The sequence below is a fragment of the Gymnogyps californianus genome, chromosome 1 (genome assembly GCF_018139145.2).
Source record: "Gymnogyps californianus isolate 813 chromosome 1, ASM1813914v2, whole genome shotgun sequence".
NCBI classification, from domain to species: domain Eukaryota; kingdom Metazoa; phylum Chordata; class Aves; order Accipitriformes; family Cathartidae; genus Gymnogyps; species Gymnogyps californianus.
In genome coordinates this window covers 64180365-64202908 of record NC_059471.1, presented here as the reverse complement: position 1 = coordinate 64202908, position 22544 = coordinate 64180365, and the positions used below count along the sequence as shown (strand labels likewise).

General features: G+C 39.1%; 1 protein-coding gene across 1 annotated transcript in view; it reads right to left on the bottom strand.

Annotated features, from left to right (window-relative positions):
- The window catches only part of MYO16 (myosin XVI), a 297557-nt gene extending 276503 nt beyond the window's left edge, over positions 1-21054 (bottom strand). Inside the window, exon 1 of the mRNA XM_050904272.1 lies at positions 20799-21054. Coding sequence (XP_050760229.1) covers positions 20799-21024 — 226 coding nt within the window. The 5' untranslated portion in view covers positions 21025-21054. The remainder of the gene's footprint in view (positions 1-20798) is intronic.
- Between the last annotated feature and the right edge of the window lie 1490 nt (positions 21055-22544).

The window sequence follows — 22544 nt, the reverse complement described above, 5'->3', positions numbered from 1 at the left end:
ATTCAAGCTATACTGTCCACTGTTTGAACAGAGCACTGATGAGGACAGGGCTGATGCATTCATCCTCCCTGGCAGAGGTCCTGTAGTTTATAATTTTTTCAGGCAGCCAGGAATCAGATTACCGTGACCCCAAAGCAACTGGGCTATTGATTCTCTGCTGCATCTAAAAGCATGATGTGAATTGCCAGGCTGATTCCTGAGCTCCATTCAACACAGCATTACCTATAAAAGAAACAAATCAAGCCACCAATGAAACAGACTGAGAGGTAGTCCTACAGGCTCAGACATCATCTCTCCCAGCTTTAATGTTAGACCCAGATCAAAATACATGTTAGTTCTATCCTGTGCTCTCTTTGTGGAGACATCAGTCAGACCCCAGGCTTGGAGGCAGTGGAGGGGCTTGATCGCTCCACTGTGGGAGCAAACTTCAAGCAGCACAAGCAGGCACATGACAAGATAGGTCCCCTCCTTTCTGCCTACTCCTCTGCTACTTTCACACCAGGCCTTGCACCCTCAACTATGATACTTCCATGCCCAGGCATTCAGCAACCCTGACAGCTTCCTGCCAACGCACTGTTGCTCTGGAGCTCGAGGGCACAGCCTTCCTGTTATCTGAGCTACCTTGAACTGGAAAACCACATAAAAAATAATGGTTATGTCTCTGGGCCACACAGACACTAAGTCAAACTGCAGTGAGAACTGTGAGAAGGGTCACAGTTCCCTCAGTGGGGCAGACATTTCTATCAATGTAGACATAGCCAGAATAATTTATGACTTTAGGGACTACGATTATTTAATAACTGCTAAATTTAAAACTTCTTCAGGTAAATTCCCCCTCTTTCATTTCATTTTTATATACATGAAACTTAATGTAGTCTGTGCGTCCATTGGAAAATATTAAGGCCACAGATCTAATGGCCTAAAAAATGCTAATGTGTGCCTCTTACAGTGCCCAAGCACAATGTTACAAATTAACTTATCTCCTTACACAAAAGTGACAATGGGGAGCACTCAAACGTGACACGCCTAAGTTAAGTTGTGATATAGCAGGCAAAGCATCTCTGTTTATAAGACTCTGACAAGACAGATATTCACATGGTAAAGCAGTGTAGACTGAAATCATTTCAGAGGAATAAGATTTAAAAATAAGTGGGTCACATTACGTAATAGCTACATCTGATTTCTCTCTTTTCTTTTTTTGTAGGATATTTATTCCTAGAGTCTTCTTTTCTTTCTTTTTCAGTTCACAGCATCCAACTCCTTCCTGCTTTATAGTCACTCTTTCAAGTAGAAGGACCCTAATTTACATCATTTACTTGCAAATACGTGCACTGAAGATATCTAGAGTGACAAACTGGTGTAAATCACAGTAATTTAGAGAAGATGGAAGTAGCCACTCAGTTCTACGGCCCAAAGATACTGCTGCAAGGGGCACACCCAGGGTCACCAGGCAGTGGTGGTGATCCCCTGTTTTGCCTCCGTTTTGAATTAACTCTTCCAGAGCTAAAGCTTTCCTCAGGTCACAGGGAGAAAACTGCTCTGGTAATGTCTGTCTTACTTATTTATAAAGCTGTGATTTTTACCTCACTGTAACTACGACCTGCATATATTACAGAGCTGTTGCTAAAACGATTCGACACTACCTCACAAAATAACACATGCTTAGCTAAAAATGTTGCTTCTATCATCATAGCTGATAGCACAGCAGGGGTTTTTGCCAGCATAGCTACTTCCCAGGTGAAAATAGCTGTGTCATCAAAAACTGGCAGCACAGACCTGATTGAATTCTGAATTTCTGTTAGTGAGTTAAAATTACAATAAAAACAAAGCTTTTTAAAATTTACCATAAAATGAACTCTCTAAAATTAACCTCAGGGGAAAGTAGTTGATCAGACAGTAAACTTAAAAATGGCTTTTCTCAAAGTTTTCTCACCAACTAGCTTACGTGACTTATTCATTTCAAGATTAAAAAGACCAAAAAAAAAAAAGGAACCTAATATCTTAGCATTTAGATCACCTATTGCATTTTGTATACATATTTTATCCGTCTCCTATGTGTGGGTTCTCCTAGAGATCCTGACAAAAGTGACTAAAAACAGCAAGAACATTGTCAGCAGGCTACAGTCAGTTATTACAAAACTCACACCCCACTGGGTTCACCTTAGAAATATGTGACAATTTGAAAGCTCTTAAAATTACCAGTGGATAACTTTTCTGCTACAGACACACTCGATTGTACCTTCAAATGTTTGTAGAGTTGAATAAAAGTTTCAGATCTTTACAATATTTTACTAAATATGTTAAATTTATTTCAGACTTTGCAACTTTCCAGTCCTATAGTCATTAAATAATAAACACTAAAACACACATCAGCAAAATAACTCATTCCGTGGTCAGTAGCTTAATTTGAAAACCATTGCCATCCCATGCTTTTCCCTAGTGTAACAGTAAAAGTTAAAGAATTTGCATACAACACAAATTTTCTGCTGAATAGACTGTACACCCCCTCTGTTTCACCCATCATTTGTGTTGATCCTATGCCAACATTACTTAATTGGTATAAATCAAATTACTGCTGACATATTCCATATGAAGCAAGACTCAGTCCCTCTTTTAGCTCTCACACCATGCAGAGCAAGTTTATGCCAGCTGGTTTAGAAGCCCTGTAAGCAAGTCATTACGATTTGTATTAGAGATCTTCAAGGATAACAGGCTATTATCCTGCTTAGCAGCTGCTAAATGGTACTAATTACCAGCTGTAGACCACTGGCTGCTAGATTCTGTGTGTATAGTGGAATTCCCAGGATGCGCACAAGGAAGCAAACTTAAACCAGGCAGTATAAAACAAACTAGGGATATTATCTATCCATGCATTAATCCAAAATAGTCATGCATGTGGTATATGAGTGACCAGAGCTATGAAGGAAATGTCTGGTTCCAGGAATATCTCACCACTTGACAGATGCGGCTCAGGCACTCCCTTTCACAGGGTGTAGTCTGTGACAGTTTACATTGTCAAAATCAGAGCTGCTTCACTTTTGTTCATGCTTCCATTCACATGCTCCTGCCCTCGACCTTGCATAGCAGTGGCACATGTCACTCTGCCATGAGCTGGTATGGTAAGCTAAACCAGCTGAAGGCTAACCTTATGAAAGCTGATTTAGCTCCCTGGCTCACTTCAAGATGAGCATAAAGGTAGGAGCACAAAAGGATAAGACAGAAGCAGAGCAGGACAGAAAGGAGAGCAACCAATGGCAATCTCAATTTTAGCTTAGTTTTAAACTGTGCTAGAAATACACTTTGCAAGTGTCATTTGGTATTGTATGTAACCTTAGGCTACTGTCAAAATTATGTCAGTGGCTCCAAGATGCCTGTGTATTCCCTCTTCTTTCTTTGCATCAGCCCCATCAGCTGCGCAACAGGTAGGTGAATTGGTTCAGAGAGCTGACACAGAATATAACTGTTGATTTTGTGGGGTGGTTCATTCTCTCTTGGATCAGTTTGCTGAACTGACTTCCTCTGCAGCCACACAATTGCTAAATCTGATACAAAGAGCATGCAGCAAGAGTAGTGGTAGGAACAGGACCATAAAAATATGAATGAAAATTTCTGAGTTAGAAAATATAGCATTGGCATAACATCCAATGAGCGTAGAGGTATACCAGCGTAAGCAAACATTTTATTGACATAACTTCATTCTCTAGCGAGAAATGCACTGAACTCACAGAAGTACCTCCCTACTGGTGTAAATACACCCATGTGAGAGTGAGCAGTACAATTTCAATTAAAAGTGTGACTGGAGTGATACAATTCTTTTTTAGGCAAATCATGACACATACAGGGCCACTACAGAATGTAATCAGTATAATATCCCCAAACTTTCAATATACAGACAACTATAACTATATAAACAAAAAATACAGAGCGGATAAATTTTAAAAACCCCATAATTTTAAGTGTTTCAAATAAGGAATATTGTGTGCTTCATTTGGCAGCTATCACTACCAGAAGAGTTTTTCTTCATCATCTAAATACAACTTACATATTTCTTTGATTTTATTTACACCTATCTTGTTGTATTTTACTATTGATTTTATTTACACTTGTCTTGCTGTATTTACTAACTCCAGGCCAATTCCTTCCCAAATTTGGTATTTATGTGTTGCAGATACCCTGCATATTAATATGGCTACGATCTGATTCCCCTTAAGATAATCTGTGTTCTAATTTGATCATTAAGTAGGTGGTGGAAGAAGCCCACCAGGTCACAATATACTGTCATTCATTAATAATACTTGCCCTTATCATATGGGGTAGCTTTCAAATTTCTACTCACAAATCACATCAATCAGCCTGCTAGTTTTCCTTGGGTTTTTCACTCTCCAGACTTCACACTCTTTTTCAGATGATTCAGCGATAGCACACCAGTTCATGAAGATGTTCTAGGAGAGCAAGCTTGAAGTCAATTCCTGCACCCCAAAACCAGTACCATGCTCTTCGCTGCTACCTTTCCTTTAAAGAACTTATATCCAGTTTGGGTAACAACACTGGATGGTGAATGCTGTGCAGTTGTCAGGGCCTTGAGGGCGCCAAGGACCTCCCTGTCCTGCCCACCCCCAGGGCTCCCCCACCCTCTCCGCAGCCCAGGACCCCATGTCAGCCCCCCGGGGCCGTCAGCCCCTGCCCTAGTGACGCTGCAGCTCAGCTCCCCACAGCCCTGCCCTGCTCAGCCACAGGCCCCAGGCCCCACCAAGTCAGGTCCACCCGTGGGATCCATGTCCTGGCCTGGCCTCGGCCTGTCCCCATCCCCACAGCCTGCTTGGCCATCCCAGGGCTGTGTCTGGTCTTGGTTCCCCTCATCCTGACCAGGGCCTGATCCTGACCCTACCCACAGGTTGATGTCCCGGCCCAACCTTGGCCTGTCCCCAGGGAGATGCCTTGATGCCAGGGGCTGGGGCTGCCCCAGTGCCCCCTGGCTGCCTGGGTCCTGGCTGGGGTGGTGGGACAGGCCCTGGCTGCCAGGCCCTGCCCGGCTGCCCCGGGGGAGGCCCCCACACTCCCAGTGGGCCAACCCACAGGGAGCAGCTGGCCCTCATGTTGCCCTTACAGCATTTACCTGTATTTAATTAAAGTCGAACAAACTATCACCTCCAGAAGGATTTCTAGTCCTGCCCACACTTCTGTAGATTTCATGGGAGCAGAATCACACCCCTGCTGTTCCACTCTGGCACTTTGAAAGTCCAGGTAATCAAGTTTTTCTGATTAAAATCCTTTTTACCTGTATACGCCATTTTTAGCACATTAAAATTTGCGTGCCGTGAAACACCTCCTGGCTGAGGTACATTCTGCTGTATGGGAAATTTCAGCCAATCAACACACTTCAGTCTATTGATAACAGTACCCTTTTTCAGATATTTCAGAGATGGTCAAGAGACGTGAAGAGCCGTGGAGAGCACTGTGCACACATGTAGTCATTGCCCTCTTCATGTTTACAGAGTTTTAAAATTGAGAGAAGTTGGATTTTGGTGTATACGTCACATAATTTTTATTTTTCAACAATATCAGCATTCAGTCACGGTCCTTTACAATTTGCCAAAACTAACTGAAAATAACATATTAAGCTTTTTAGTTATTCTTTTCTACTTCACAATGTGCACCTACACCTCTCAATTTCATTTTTTTCCTAACATAATGCATGAGGTTTGCAAAGCCTAATGACTCCTTGCACATATGGACAGAACGAGACACATCCTCCTATTGGAGACGATGGAACAGGTTCTGCTTTTCTTGTCAGCTCAAGGATGGGATCACCACACAGAGACACATCCAGAAAACTGAGCTGCTGGAAAGACAGTGTGGAGCTCCTCCTACTCTTCACCTGTCTGCTACGCATAGCTGACTGAGAGACTGATCAGTGAGGTCTGGAGAGATTACCCCGTGCTGTGCAAACAGCCAGGATCACTGCAGGAAAGCAGGATATGGGATCCTGTTGCATGAGTTTCCCATATAAACATGAAGATAAAAAGCACGCATGCTGCATGAATACTTTAGTTTGGGTAACCTCTTCCCAGTATTTCCTTATACCCCTATTCAGCACTTACTGCATTGATTGCAATATGCTGGTTGCAAAGTCCTCCTATTAGCCTGTGTACTACAAACAACAAATATGAACACTTTCACAACTTGGCTAGTTGTCACACGTCTTTATAGAAAATAACTAGGTCTATTTTCTGTATAGTTCTATTTCCTGCCTGTGCATCTAGCTCAAAGAGGTTTTCATTCCTCATTACTTGTTTTCCAAAAACTGGATTTGGCTAAATTGCTGCATTCTTGAAATGCATTACACTTTTCCTAGTGGTAATCCAAGCAGCTTATATCCACTAGTCTCCAAATCTTTATTCTTCTCTAACTTTGAGTCAGCTCTTTCCATCCAAAGCACAGGGACATGAAGGGTCTGACAGTTATAGCCACAGCTTCTCTCACATCCTGGCTCCCAAACTCCCAGCCTTCAAAGAATTCTTTCACACTTGGCAAAGGGCAAGCTTGTCACATTTCACAATATAACACAACAACTTTGATAACCTTTGTCCATTTCTGACAGCGTAGCCCAAATATTACCTTGCACACTTACCTGTTGTGTATTCTTTGCACAGACTAGGTGTCTTCTATCAAACAGTAAGGCAACTGTTAAGTCTCCTAATGACACTGATAAGGGTCTTGTCTCAATTAAATTTGTTTTAACACATACTGGAATCTTTATTAGTCTCCCCCCTGAGTTAATTCCCCTGATAGCTGATGGATGACCTGGATGTCCAGCAAGCAGAGCAAATTGCCTACAGACAGGTCCGTGTAATCTCCTCTGGTCAGTGCTGCTCTGACTATGCAAGCTCAGCCTCCTAGAAATCATCCTGTTTCCACTCACTCTTATCCTACAGCTGTTTCTGTATGCTTTCAAGTTCAGTGCATTCTGGCTAACACCTTCATTTCCCCACCACCACTACCAACGTGCCACAACAAAAAACACCTGAAAAATCAGCAGTGACCACATAATCGCCCTAAGAACAACAGATCATCTGTATAAAGCCAGCACGGAAGGAAAGGGCTATCATAAACTTGAAGACTGTTACCACCGCTTTCTTAAACCACCTCAGAATAAGCAAAGGAAAACATCGCTACGTATCTGCTTTGAGGTAAGGCTATCACGCTTGGGCAGCTGAAGATTGCAGCAATGTAGACTTCACTTGATTTCAACGTTCAGCATTTGAAATACAAAAATCATACACAGGGGACTGAAATGACAGATTTATAACAGTTCACCTAAATGCAGTTTCCAATCGAAGAGACAAACTTGAAGCACAAACTGTTCTGCACTCAGTATCGCCAAGCCCACAGATAGCTAAGCCTGCACACCAATCTTATGTAGGGTGAACCTACACCAGGTTACCAGTGAAGTATTTGAGTATCTGGGGAATCTAGGATGAGAAGCAGACCCTCTGCTTCATATTTAATACTTAATGCCTCTTCTTTGACACCAGTAAGCCTCTGGAAGGGCCAAATTATCATGCCAAAGCTGGGGCAACCAGTAAACTACGAAACAATTTTTACTTTACTTATACTTTACTTAAGCTTTTACAGGTATGGATTGTCACAGTATGACCAGCATGGAGAGGACAAAATTATACTCACACAGCATCTGGTATAATCATGTCTTTTTCATAGCTTATGGAAAGCAAAAGTCTGACATATAAGTTGATGGTTTAATTTGGCTTTGAAATAGAATTATCAATTGTTCCCCATACGAATCTCTCTGCTTTACTTAGTCTGTTCTTGCACTACAGTAATAAGAGCTGCCTTAGTTCAATACCCTAGTTAGCTCAGTCCTCTCCAAAATTCAGCGTGACGTTAGACTGCAGACTTTCTGATGTCCCTTCTAGCCTGACCAATTTTACAACTCTATGAATTCAGCAATCTTGATGTGAACAAGGGGAAGGAGCAACCAACATCACATCGCCTGACAGAAGAGTGCCCCTCAGTTCTGAGTCATACCATGGAGTCCATGTCCATATGGAGCCACACGGTAGGTTTGGGCTGCAGTGATGAGCTGCAGGTGCAGAGGCTCAAGCTTCCCAAGTGATACGCCATGCCACACTCTCTCATTTGCTCAATCTACGCATGTATCTGGCACATAAAGCTGATAAATCAGGGAGAAGCCAGGGAGAACCCTGCGCTAGAAGTGCCTAAGTTACTAATAGAGAAAGTTACCTAAGTTGCCAATAGAGGAAAAGATGAGGACTAACCCAGGAGAACCTCCATGTATACAATCAAAACCACACATACAGAGAAAGAGTGGGATAATAAACTAATGCCCATGTAAGCATCAGTAGAATTATATATACTTGGACTTTACATCTGTCCTTTTCTGTCCAACTTGTAACATTCTAAATATTTGTACCATAGGATTTTTAGGGAGAGGTTTAAAAGCAAAACAAGTCCAACATTCATCCCATATAGGAACCGAGTGAAGCCAGTGAAGTTCAGATGGCGATTATTAAAAGGTTTGACAGCTGGTGCCCTCTTACAGGGTGCCCCCTTAGTAGACTAAGAAACAAAGCAGCAGTTCAAATTTCACACAGATGCTTCCACCTTTAAGAACACTGCAAGTCATATTTTCTGTACTGTCAATGGGTAAATGTGGAAGTCTAGAAAAAAATACCACTATATGCCAATAGTTGTGATTGCTAAAATCTGGAGCACAGACCCTAGCTTGATGATTTAATGCTGCAGCTGTCATGTTTGCCTTTTGAGTCTGAATGTAATCAAAACCCTAAACAGTGCACGGTGTGAGAAATTACCTCCTGCAACCGTCTCATTGTTTGCCCTGGAAAATGCCAGCATGTACTGCTTCAAGGTCACATATACACTACAGTGTAACAGAGAGTCATTGGAAAGAAACATGGTAAGAAAGCAGTACACAGCTCCAGGCTGACTGTCCGAATTTTAACCTTTTAAATATGCTTAAAATCCTTGTTTAAAGCTGGACATTTAGAAATATTGCCAATTTCACCTTTACTACTCACCTTCACAGCTCAATTCTTGGATGCAATTCACACAGAAACACAAGCTAAATTATCCATTCCCTTAGATTCATTGATTGTATTCTTACAGGCTTCAGTTCCTCCACTGTAATAACCTGTTACTGTGATGGCTGCAAATAACAATAATCAACAACAATCAGTTGTCTATTCATTATGCCATATAACCTTTTTACTCATTTCTCTCTCATAGCTATAGAGCTTGTTCACTGTCAACTTGAAGTGCAAAAGTTTTTAACAGCTAAAAAGCCTTGCAGACCAAGTTAAGATGATACCTCAGTGCACTGAGAAAAAAGAATCCTCCAATTCATGTGTCAGAGAATAGAAAGATGGTTGAAATAATTAGCAGTATATATACTTTGTGTTTAGAATTTTTATTGAGGAAGAAAAACCACTAGGCACTATACAAATAAACCTGGCTCTGCCTCTGATATATTTGTGTTTTTACTGGGAAAGGTACTACAATTCAGGCAGAAGGAAAGAGCAGAGTAACAGAAAAAGCCTACAGAGACAGGACTTAGTAATTAAAAAACTAATTTGCTGCATTTAGTAGCTCTGGCTATATTAATTTTGTTCGACCTTCAGAGCTTCTAGAGGAAGTTACTCCATTTAGTTATTCCACTTCACAAAACCTCCAAACAAACTCCACTTTCCAAAAGCTCTGAAGAAATGTTCTTTTCAATCTGACAATTAATATGACAGTGATAAACTGAAGTTTGTATGTTGTAGGATCCCAAAATAAGGTCTTTTCCCAGACTTATGCTTAAGTATTCCATTTTATCAACATTCCTCTAGGGTAACAATGTAAGTATATACCCTGCTGGAAAAAGGCTTCTAAAATTGAATTGAAAAATGGAAAGCATTTTTAAGGAATTATTAAAAGTGCAGTTGATTTTTTGTAAAGAACTGTATTATTGCTTTAAAGGTTTGTTCTTTAAAAAAAAAAAGGAAATAGAAAAGGTTATTCTCTATTGATTTCTGTAGTTTCCCAGCTTAATTTCTATGATAGAGTAATCTGTGATTGAAATGAAAACATTTTAAAGTAAATGATATTGAAAGATGAATACAGAAAAGTTTCCCCTTTGTAATGAAATACTATTGGAAATCAATCTGAAGCACAATAAATACACTGAAGAAGAAATCAACTGCAAATTGCGTAGAAAAGATTCTATTCTTGCTATCTTTTTATTTCACAAGTATAGACTAGGGTCTTCTGCCATCACAGCCATCTTTCTTTTTAATCAGTGTAACTTATAACAATATCCAGGGAATGTCAGCAGTACCTGCTACTCAGTGGATGCCATCTTTCATTGAGAGAATAGGCTTCTGAATGCTGCCAATTTATAGCCTGCATCCCACCGCAGGATGCTGAAAATTCAACTGTGGATCTCCTTTGAAATGAATAGGAAGAATGCCAGGTGCCAATTTGTTGGTTGTTAATGGCTTAATGGCCCTTTATTGGCATGACAGTGAATTTGTGAGTGATTAGTCTTCCTGTTTCTTGCTGCTTTTGGGTGCCAGCGCATGCTAAAGTGAGAAACTTTTTATTGCTACATGGAAAGAAAGATCTTATGGAGAAAAACACCAACATGGAACTATAAATGAAGGCTTAAAATGAAAAAAGGACAGATATATGTCTATAAAGGTTATCTGTTCAGACCAGATTATACTCTTAAAAAGCTGGATTCTTGTGTAAGGGTAATGGTCTTCTGAATAATTTTTCTTGACATTTTAGTTTGTGAAAGCCTTTTGAACTAGACCCTGATCATGCAAAGTCATGAATACTTTACATACTGACTTAACCCACTGAAGAAAAGCTTTATATCATAGTCCACCAAAATAAATAGTTGAGAATTTTGAAAATGTGTTCCAAAGTAAATAAATACAATTCTTAGGAAAATTTGTGTATTTTTACAAAGGTTTCCTCATAAATATTATGTTTTACACTTGTAATTGACGCAACATTTGAAACTATGATTTCTAGTTAACCAGATGTGCTCTTGCTTGGATTGATAGGGTTAAGGTTCAAGAGTGGACTTATCCACATACAAAGCAAGCAATTCAGTGCCTACATTTTAGAAATCTGTGATTCAAAATAAAATCCAAAAGCTACATTTCTAGAAACTCTGTATATTAGTAAGACGGTGGCATACTTTTCAGAGAGGTGATCAACAAATCCTTTAGGGTGAACTTAGAGACACCCAAAAACATCAAATGGGAATTGCTAAGTTCAAACACATATCTCAGTCTTGATTTATTCAGAGCTTAACCATGTGAAACGGGGCTGCAAATAGTCTAGTATATAGTCCTGTTTTCAAAACACAGTTAGTGGCAGAGATGATGACAACATCAAGCTTACTATGCAGTCAACTTTCTATAGTTTATTATACTATAAGCAAGACAACCTAGATTCAATTTGCCTCTCAGGCCCCTTCCCCAGGAGAAAGCCGTGCCGGGCCGGACACTGCTCGAGAGACTTGAGGTGTGGGGCCAGGGAGAGCGGAGGAGAGAAGAGGCAGTGGGAGGGAGAAATGCACAGACCTGAAACAGCTCTTGAAGCAACCCACAGGCACAACCTGTAGGCTAGCAAAAATGGGTGGGTGATAGCTCCAACCTCAGTTTTGTGGAGAAAAGGAGGAAGCTATAACTCCATTTGATGGTAAGACAGATGAATTACATTTGGTGTGAATCCCCCTACTGGAGGGGGGGGGGGGACCCAAAATGGAGGGATGCTTTGTCTTTAGTTCCTTACTTGGTACAGGCAGAGGATAGTTGTCCAAATCAAGCTAGTTCCGGGCACGTGCAGAAACAAAAACTGCGCTGAAACAACCCAGGGAGATTTTGGGGCTAAGAGAAAAGTAGCCAGGGAACAAAGGCACTCCTGCAGTTAAGCAGTCCACAGGGAGAACAAAAGGGCTACGTAAAATCTACACCATCAAGCCTATCCTTCACTTTTTTGATATGTTATACCTTTTTTTGTGAGTTCTACTTTTTCCAATTAAGTAAGTGTTGTATATTAGGAACGACACATATTTTTATCAACAAAAAATAGTTTAACATTCAGTTCTCATCTCAGCTTTACCAAATTACTAAAAATGTAAACACACGGACAAAAACCCAAAAAGCACATATGGAATCCTGTAGGAATTCAAATGTATTCAAATTTCATCTCCCTGTGATTTTATGATTGCTTTTGAAATGGGCTGCTTTAATTACTTAACATCTGTTACCCAATAACTAAAGGCATTATGTTTCCCTGCGTCATAACAAAAAGATGCCTTGTGTCGCTGAATTCAGCACACATGGAGCTAAACAAGGTTAACAACCATGCTGAACCTATAGGATTGAAGGCTTGCTCTGGTTTGAAATGTGTCTCTACCTTCTGGGCTTTCGAAACAGCTTCTTCATCAATGGGTGGATTGAGATGGTTGATTGATGCTTCATTTTTCTATATACAGAGCTGATTAAATCACTAGCAGCATGTCTGACAGTCAGCTGTGTTAGTGACTTCCAAAGTTACAGACATAAGAGTTCCCAATACAGAATGCATATATTTCTCTCTCTTGCAGATGTATTCATTTACAGTATACATCTTTCTTTCTTGCCAAGAGCCTCAATTGGGCAAAATTCTGTATACTTCATTAATTTCCTATGCTCTGAATAGTCTCTTGACTTTACTATTCAGTGTCTAGTGTTCATGTCTCTCAAGGATTGGACAATAAATATTAAATTGTATAAATTATCATACATATGTACTGTGATTTCTTCTACAGTAGTTCCTAGTAAATCAACATTTGCCAATAGTCACTTTTAGATTATCATCTAATGTACAGATTTCTCCTCTGATTCAAAGGAAACTAACTGTAAAATCCAGAATAGCTCTGTATGGGCAAACCTCCCTGTTATTACATATATAGTGAATTTCATATGCTTTCCCAGTAGGGGGGGAAAAAAAGAAGTTTAGGTGAAGTTTAGAGCAAGAGTAAATAGTAATCTAAAATTAAAATATATTAAATAATACTAGCACAATCCTCAAACAAAGCACTATAAAACCAGAAGAATCTATTTGTGTTTTACATTTTAAAAAGGACTGAGCATGCTAAGGTAAGGAAATACAGAGTATGTAATCCCCCAAATACATTTTAGCTGCCCTGTAGTTGTTTCAAATGTTCTTGACTATGTTGTGAATTCCTCAAACTGAGATTAGATTAAATTGATATTTTTTTGTCCCTCTTCATGATATTACTATGCAGCAAATTACTAATCGGTGTAATTCGTCTCATTTGCTATTAATACAGGTTTTGACCCAAGATTTCAATTTTTTATTTTGGGGGCTTTCTTTTGTCATGAAGGTTTACATGTACATACTAAACACACTACAACTGTTTGCTGTTTTATCCTGCTTAGGGTTGCAATGACTGGTGAAAGTGAGGTTTCCCAAAAGAGTGTAAAATCAAGAGCACACAGAAAACTGGGAAAAGCTACTCAGATTACACAACCTAATCTTGATTCACCAACCACGTTTATATTTCTGGCCTTTATGCTTTTGGTGTAATACATGTATAACAAGGTTATATACATAGTAAAATACGCCATGCATTTAATATTTCTCATAATATCACTTATAAAATTTTACCCCTGCCTCTTCAGAAGGCTGTAGCTGAGACAAACAGTATACAAAAGAAACGCTAATTAAAGTACCTTTGGGAGGAGAAGGGAATGAAAGAAGCTGATATTAAATATTAATCATAAGAAACAAAGCAGGAAGATTTTTAAAGGTGGAAGTAAACAAGAGTGGGACGTTGTAATTTGGGATGGCATAGAAGATTGATTTGAACTTTCACACAGAGGTCCTTCTTTTTTCAAGAGTCATCTTTTTTTTAACTCAAGATGGGGGGGGGTTGCCTAATTTAAGGAAACTCTGGCTTAATGATAAAGACCCAACTTGGCAGATTTAATGCTACACCTGTTTTTCACCTCTTTCCTAAATATTAAGCATAATAATGTGTTTTATTACTTTGTCTTTCTGTAAATCTGTCCTATCACTGCAATTCTCTGTCTTTAGTAATCATACTTTTATCTTTCAGTCTTGTCTAGTAGCAAAGATGCCTCTGAACTACTGACACACAAAAAAGCAATCCTCATCCAAGGCTTTTGTGAATTTTAAAAACAAGGCATTGCCATGCTTAGAGCCTCGCTTTCTAACCTCTCATCCTAGCACATGCAACAGGTAAAATCAGAAAAGCTGCCTGCAATCAATTTGAGAAGAGGTGTCATCAAACATCTAAAAAGGTAGGTTGAAAGTCAGAATCCCAAGGGCAGACAGGTTAACTGAATATATTCCCACTCTTCTTAATTATAAAAACGTTTGCGATTAATAGTCTACGTTACACACTCTCAGGTCTTCACTCCTCAGCCTCTTTCTCCAGTTTCTTGCTACCTGACAACAGGCTTCACCTAATGGAGTCTTACATTCACAAACCTGTCACTACTGCCCGCGTCCTGGCTCTTCCAGCTTTTTAAAAAGACTGCTGGCAACTCTTAAACCTGATCTCTGAGGATCAGTAAGTTTGCCCTGATACGTCTGCCAGACACAGGCAGTGCAACCCACTGTTTTCCAGAACAACTTGTCTGTAACCAACCAAGCTGTTTGTACTGGAAAAAGATAGAACAGTAAAGCATAAGGAAGCCTATTGTAGTAAGATGCAAAAATAAGAAGTCAGTTAGTAGATTTGGAAAAAATGCAAGGAAATAATAAAAAATGTGGTGTACTTCAGCTCAGTTTCAGCCTCAGTTTTCTGTTTCAAATTATTTTTATATTTTTTCTGTGACTAGGAACAGTCACTATAACATCTTTGACGCATTCTCCTAACTATTGAAAGCTAATGGTCAGCTCATCTGCCACCTCAAATTAAAGGCACGTTCTTCTTTTGAACAGATTTTGCTTTCCCTTCCCATGGGCCCTTTTTATAACCCCAAGTTGTTAAGATGCAAATTACACTCCAGCACCAGCCCCACCTGTACCCCCTTTGTGCCTCCTTACACACCCTTTTAATTAATGTAACTGAAATTTATCGTAATATTGTACATTATACAGTGCTTACGAACTGATGGCTCGGTGGGCTTCCTACCCTGACCTTCCACGCCCTGCCAGCATGGCAGACCTTATGGTATACATCATGACTACATTACAACTTAGAGTTTTCATAACAAAAAATACTACATATACAGAATTTCTGACAGTCCTATGATTTGGGTAATGTTGCAGGATGTCTGAAAGGCTGGGTTACAGAATATACCAAAAGATGACTGAAACTAAACCCAGTGCTTTAGTTTCCCCCCCGTTAGATTTCAAGTACAGGACTGTCACGTTCACTTTCAGCTACTGTTTTCATTATGGCAAGTTTATTTATCAGTTCACGCTCAAAAAATCACCTTCTTCAAAGCAGCCGCTGCTTCCCATTGTTGTCAGTGGCAATAACTCCACCATTGCTTCAGGAAGGATGAGTATTCCTTATTCTCAAGAGGCCAAAATACCAAGATCCATTTGGCATGACTACCTTGTATTTGAAGCAGAAACTCGGGCTCAGATTCACTCAGTTTATTTCCTGATTGCTCAGTTTGTTTCCTAATTGCTTGTACATGAGTCTAAGCTGATGTGCAGGCTCAGCGAATACTGGAGTATGTGTATCAGAGAAGAAAATCCGAGTCTGTGCTAATGCTAATGTGAGTGCAAACACTCCTATTTCACAGTAGGAAGGAATGGGATGCAGAAGCCTGCTTGGCTACATCTCTCAATTTGCAGTAAAATTATATGACTGATGTCAGCAGCACAAATGTCCTGCTGTCCATTATTAATAGGGATTTAACATCTCACAGAACAAAGCTATATAGGATTTAAAGGCAAATGAACTACAGGTATTCCCTTGCCAGCCGTAGAGATGCACAAAACCAGTGTCAGAAAACACAGTGCACTCACTTATTTACTAGCTTCTACTTCTATACATGTCGTCACTGAGAATGATAGCTGCAGAATCTCTCAAAATGCTCACCGTTAGTAGTGTGGGTGAATGTGGCCCACCAACAGCACTAAAAAGCGTATTACTTTAAAAAGAAACTGCAGGAAGCTGGAAGGAGAGAGAAGAAGGATTTCCCTTTAATTTCCCTGGGTCAGATAAAAGACTAAATATCAGTTAGGAACAATAATTTAAAAAATATAATTAATAATTTTAAATGCCTCCAAACAGAACAAAGATACAACATTTTGCTAGTTTTTAACTTTGTAGAGAAATATAATGAGCATATATTTGAATTCTACGCTTGACACAAAGCAGGTCACTGGTAAAAATTTCTAAATGCCCCTTCTAAAATTAATTTTAATGCAAACTAACGATCACATCTATTAGCATGCAGTATCAGAGATGCATTTTGTGCCCAGTAGCAGCTGCTATAGTAATTTTGGAGAAGATATATTGCATTCTTCATGAATAACAAAGACAATGAATTCTTAAGAGTGAAATTCCGATCAGACTCAGGTGTGAAATGTCTCTGCACTAGCCACATTATAAATTCATCTTTATATATATTCATGGTATCCAATTTATCTCACCTACCAAACCAGACTACTTCTCACCATTTCCAAATGTGCTGTCCAGTCTATATAGTTTATGATATTCCATAAGAAATGAGTCCCTGGACTTCACTTGGGAAGCTACTTCTGTCCTATTGTACTGTTGTGTCCTTTTTCCTCTTTCTATACTACACTTTTTGCATTCCCTTCATAGAACTCTAAAACATCCCTCTCTAGCTGTCTTTTCTGCCTATAGAATGGGTGTTCTTTCTTGCTGAATTATTACCAGCTGCATTCAAACCGATTCAGATGTAAGCATTGCTTTATCACTCTCATAGGTCTTCATCTCCTCCTTTCTAATCACTCTCTATAATTCCTCCTGGTTTTGTTGCTTTTCCATGAGCTCTATGCAATGTATCCACATTTTCTACTTAATCAGTATGTGTAAGTGACACAGATTTTTTTATAACCAGACTGCAAACCAAGTAAAACTACTCCAGGAGTCATCAACAAACACGATTCTGCTTAACAGTCTCAGAGGAGCACAAGACAGTCAAGCAGACTTTGGAAGTGCTTCAATTTAAAGAATGGAGGAAGCACACAGTTGTGGGTAAAGCATTTAGGAGCCCAAGATTTGCAAACAATTCCTAAATACATCTGAAAATTGAAGAAAATAGGCCCAGCTGCAATTCCCTGTGGATGACTCTACTCTTTTGTAATTCTGTTGTTGCATACCCTCTTCCAAGGGTAAAACTGGAAGACAACTGGATGAATCCCAGAATTTTAGCCTTGAGATTTTCAGTTTCATTTTACAGAAGGTTGAGGACTTAGAAGCACTTTGAACCCAAGCATCACAAAAACAGTACAAGAACATTTACATTCTCATCACAAAATTGACTCCATCTATGTGTACCCAGTTACTTACTTTAAAGTATCCAGGTTGCACAGTCCTCCTCTTGGACACCACAGTCTGCCCATACATCCTGAATGGCAGGATCAGGCTTATTCACAGCCAGATAAGTTATATTATACCTTGAATGGAATTCATCTTTTCAAAGCCACTGCACTTCAAGCTCACAAAATTAATTACCCACAAGGAAAGGTGTCGCCTGATAGAATATAGTAGACTAAAGCTATTTGAGTGCTGAATATGTTGTACCACACCTTTACACTTGCTGTTAAATACCTGATGATAAACAAAATGTCTAGTTTGAAAATTAAACTATCTCTGAAAAAGTAAAGACATTCAAACTGCATTAAAATACCCTGTTGCCAATTATTAATGTTGAGTAAACAAAACTGAATTTTTAAAGATTTGCTGAGTTCTCATCTTGATTACTTTCAGCATTTATTCCAAAATGTACAATATTCAGATCAGTCTGAATCCCATTTTTTCACAGGATAACAACTTATCTTCATATAGCAGAAGGAGTTTTATTCTAAGTCATTAAATTATTATTACTAATTCCTGTTAAGGCACTTCTCTACTACTTACTTGCATTGAGCTACTTTTTAAAAAATGCTTGTTCAATGCCCACCTTTTCCAAAGAGAAGCATTTTTTAAATACTTATTACTGAATTTGGTTCCCTATATTCAAACTGAGCGTATTTGGGAATGCTGTTGACTACTGAGCACACTGTGCAGTAAAAGACAGATCCTGGAGACCAGACATGGATTTATGGGAAGAAAGGAAGGTTGACAGGCTGTTAAAACCTGTCTCCCACCTTTGTTTGCTTAACCCAGTATTACAACCTCTTTCTCAGTCCCTCAGGCCGTTTTACCAAAAGCAGGGAGCTGAAGAGATGGCGTGACATTTGAAGAGCCAGGAAATGTGTGTCCATTCCCATCTGCAGCCTGCAGTCATTTCTGCCTTAGGACTGGTGAAGGGGAGGGTTCAGATCTTTTTCACACCAGAGCTGTATTTACTCCAGCTGTACAGATAAAGTTGATGTGAAACTGCAGTGAGGTGAAGGATAATCCATGCAATTATCAGGATCCATTACAATTAGTTTACTGGCTATATATACCCATTAGTAAATAGTGATGTGTAATATGAATGCTGAATGCTGAATGAATGACTGAAATATGAATAAACAGACAAGAGAAACAGGTGGTGCCAAAAGCCCAACTTTCCCAGCTATACCTGTTTCAGTGGGATTACTTCAACCTATGTCTAGCCCAGCCTTACAGATTGAAAACCCATTACTGTTTGGAGGCACTAGGTGTGCTTCCAGAGCGCATTTTCGAGTTCAGTTTTGTCTGAAAGGAATCTAGTTGCATGCTCCATAAAGCAAGACCAAGCACAGTAAATGGAGATGATATTTACTACAAAAGCGTATGTCTAATTTGAACTGAAATCCTAATGCAATTATATTCACTAAAGAGTCATGGTTGTATGTTCCACTCAGCAACAATAGTAGGAGAGCAGCTTTTACGTATATGAGTTTCAATTTATTTTTTTTTATTTTTGTTTTTATCGGCTTACATGATAACATTTCTTAGTATAGCATTATTCAGCTCAAAGCAAACAGGCTCTGGGAACATTTGACTAAAATCACAACAGACAGGCACTTGCAGGTCCCCAAGCTGCTTAAAGACAACAATCACACTTTTTCATAGTCCTGTGAAAGGACCACAGGCATCAAATTCAGGATAATGTTTTTAGTCCTACTGGGGTTGTCTGCAGGCTATTTGAGCTCCTTGCTTCTGGGGACCTATTTTATCTGTTTCAACTGCAGGACACCATCCCTGTTTTTCCCCCACCTTACTTTCCTCTGCCTGAGGTATCTTCCCTTTATGCTCATGTTATTCAGTCTCAGCAGTTGCTGAACTTTCTGTTCTGATTCAGGTGCACAAGTATGGGCAACACAAAAGACTGTTGGTGCTCCATCACCACTCCAATGAACAAGCTACATTTCTTCAGCATAAATGTCAAAAATAGCCCCAAGTATCTGACTTTTAGAGAATGCTAAAAGTCATATCTAGTATTCTACTTGGTTTTTAGAGAAAGTTAGGAGCTATGGGAACATGGAGGAAGAAGATCTTCACTTTTAACCCCTGTACTTTTACACACTAGGAGAGTGGAATGAAAGGTTGTGAATTTTATTTGTAACTTAGTTATAAATGATGCCCTGAGCCCTCACTTGAAGAGCAGAGCTCTTTGATTCATCTTCTGTATAGATCTAAACACGTAGGACTATACCTCAGTGATAAGCAATGATAGTTAGAGCAAATGCCCATTAAAATGAAGATTCAGGAGTGCGTAACAAACCCATACCTAATCAGACTGATAAATACTAGGAGAAACTTGCCAATTTGTTTGCGTGATGTGACTCTATTTCAGAGCCTCCCTTATTCAGGTAGTTTTGTGCTAATGTGATTATAAAGAGCTGCCATAAAATCTGTTTGCAAAGGGGTTGCTAAAAACATTGCATCAGTTCTTTTCTTATATCCCTCCCACACAACAGTATAGAGATTCCTGGGGACTTCTAAAACTTGAGAGATCCTTACTGCAAGGTTTGGTTCCCTTTTGAGGAGTAAATTACAAAATTCCTCAGATTACTGTCAGCTGCACCAGGGATTCAAACAATGCCAGGAAATTAAAAACAGAACTCCTAAAATGTGGTTACGTATTTCAAAAGGACATAAATATCATTTCAAAACCAGAAAGATGACCCACTATCTGGTGTGACTATGGGTCAACACCATCTTGTTGCTCTAGCCAGGCCAATGTCACTAATAGCAGCATTCATTACTCCAGATTTTGGCTAAAATTGAGAAACTAATTTTCAAAGTGTTAAATTCTATGGCTTAGCTAGGTATATAAGAGGCCACACGTAATGATGATCATAGTCCTTACTGGTTTTGAAATATATTAGTTTATACATATATTAACCTCAGAATAAATTCATCAGGTTTCTGAAGGTTTATTCTCCATGCCTTATTCATTTTAGTAACAAGCTATAACATATTGTATGCAATACATGCCTGTATATTCTATTACGACAGTCACTTTATGATTACTATCATGTAAAACTGTATTTTTCCTAAAGATAGGTAAGCAGGACAGGGAAGCTTTTCCTCTGAAACTTTTAGCTATACAAAAAGAAAAAAGTAGTTCGACATTACTAAGTACCTTCTTTATCATCATGACGTATGATTGCATCCTGTATCATATCAGCAAGATTAAAACGAACGCGATGATTCTTTCCATGTTTCAGTTTTTTCACGTAGCCCTCCCGCTTCTGGAAAGCTTTTTCTCGTTCGTAATATGCCTTTATTTGGTCACAGCGCATCCGCTTCACCAGCCGCTGCCGCTGGCCAAGAGGGAGGGACTCCAGCAAGCACTGCTCAATTTCCATCTCATGGGACCGAAAAACATTACATAGCTGGAAACAGCCTGTAAGAAATTGAAGACAAACACATTTAGACCATGCAACAGTGTGTTTTCAAATGTGCCATGAAACCTCCACCAATTTTCTTGTTGTCCTTTCTAACCATGTGTAAGTCTATCACGTGAGCTCCTCCTACTTGACCAATGCTGACTATAGAGAGTATATATCATTATCATTTACTTTTTGGAAACAACACACAACTAATTCCATTAAATCACTGATGCATTTTTTAAAAGCTAACTCAGTTCGTGTAAACAAATGTGAATAGAAAGAGGTCTAAAAGTTCAAATGTGAGATGGGTAAAATATCTAAATAATTCAATATAATTCAAGTGGCTTGCATTTGCTTATAAACAATAGACTATTATGCAGAGAAATGCCAGTCTGATGCTTGTGCTTCCTTTTTATTCATTTTCATCTTGCTTTAGGTTAGCAAATTCCTGTTATTCAGTGAGAAGAAAAATCATCATATCATAATTACAATCAGTTCATTATCATGCAGTGGGTACTCAGGCAACTATCTATTAAAAATATCGAAGTCATTTCAGATTCCTAACTATGTGTATGACTTTTTTTTTTTTTTTTGCATTGTATAGAGCCATTCAAATGGAATCTTCTAATGTAACTATCAGATACTGAAATCTTCATTGGAAACTGATCACAAATGTGTCTTTGATTCAGTTAATCCCAACATTCATAGCATTATCTTTAAGTCAGATTCCTCTTTTGTTGTTACCATTAAATCTCTTATTTTTACTGACATTGCAATAACAGTGATGTTCTTTTCTAGGATGTTCTCTTTTCCACTGAGAGCGAAGACTGTAAGAGACTACTTGCTACTAGTTGCTTTTCAGGGGACAGTTCTGTTACAAAAGGAGACTAGTGGTTTGTCAAATAATTTTATTGCCTGAGTCCTTGGATGTGAATCCACATCCATCAATGATGTACCCACTAACCTACCCTAAGACCCTTTGATGTAGTGGGTGGAGACCACCCAATCACTTCTGATTCTCATGTTCTACTTTACATACATACTTAAATTTTCTTCATATGGGAGCTAGGTGCCCAAATTTGTAATTTCTAAGGACTATCAGCAGCCCGGATGAGAGAGGTTTTCTCTCCTTAGTTTGATGGAAGAGCTCCTGAAGGGGATGTAGACTCAAGTCACCTTGGTCAGTTAAGAAATACAAAAATTAAGCATTACCGTGCAACTTTAATTAGGCCTGCTTTTGTCTACCCACTTTGCTAAATCTGTAATTACATCCTCAAAGGACCCCTACCTAGTTCAGGGCACTAGCTGAGTAGTGCTGACTAAATGACCACTTTGTTTTTTCCTTGTTGCTTGACATATGTCTAATCTACTGAATACCATTCAAACCCTGCTCTGAAGGCACAATTAATAATTTCCTGACAGGCTTTTGTAAAGCTCACATCATCATAGCACATAAATGCTTCACAAATATTTATTTATTTTCATAAAAAGAAGAG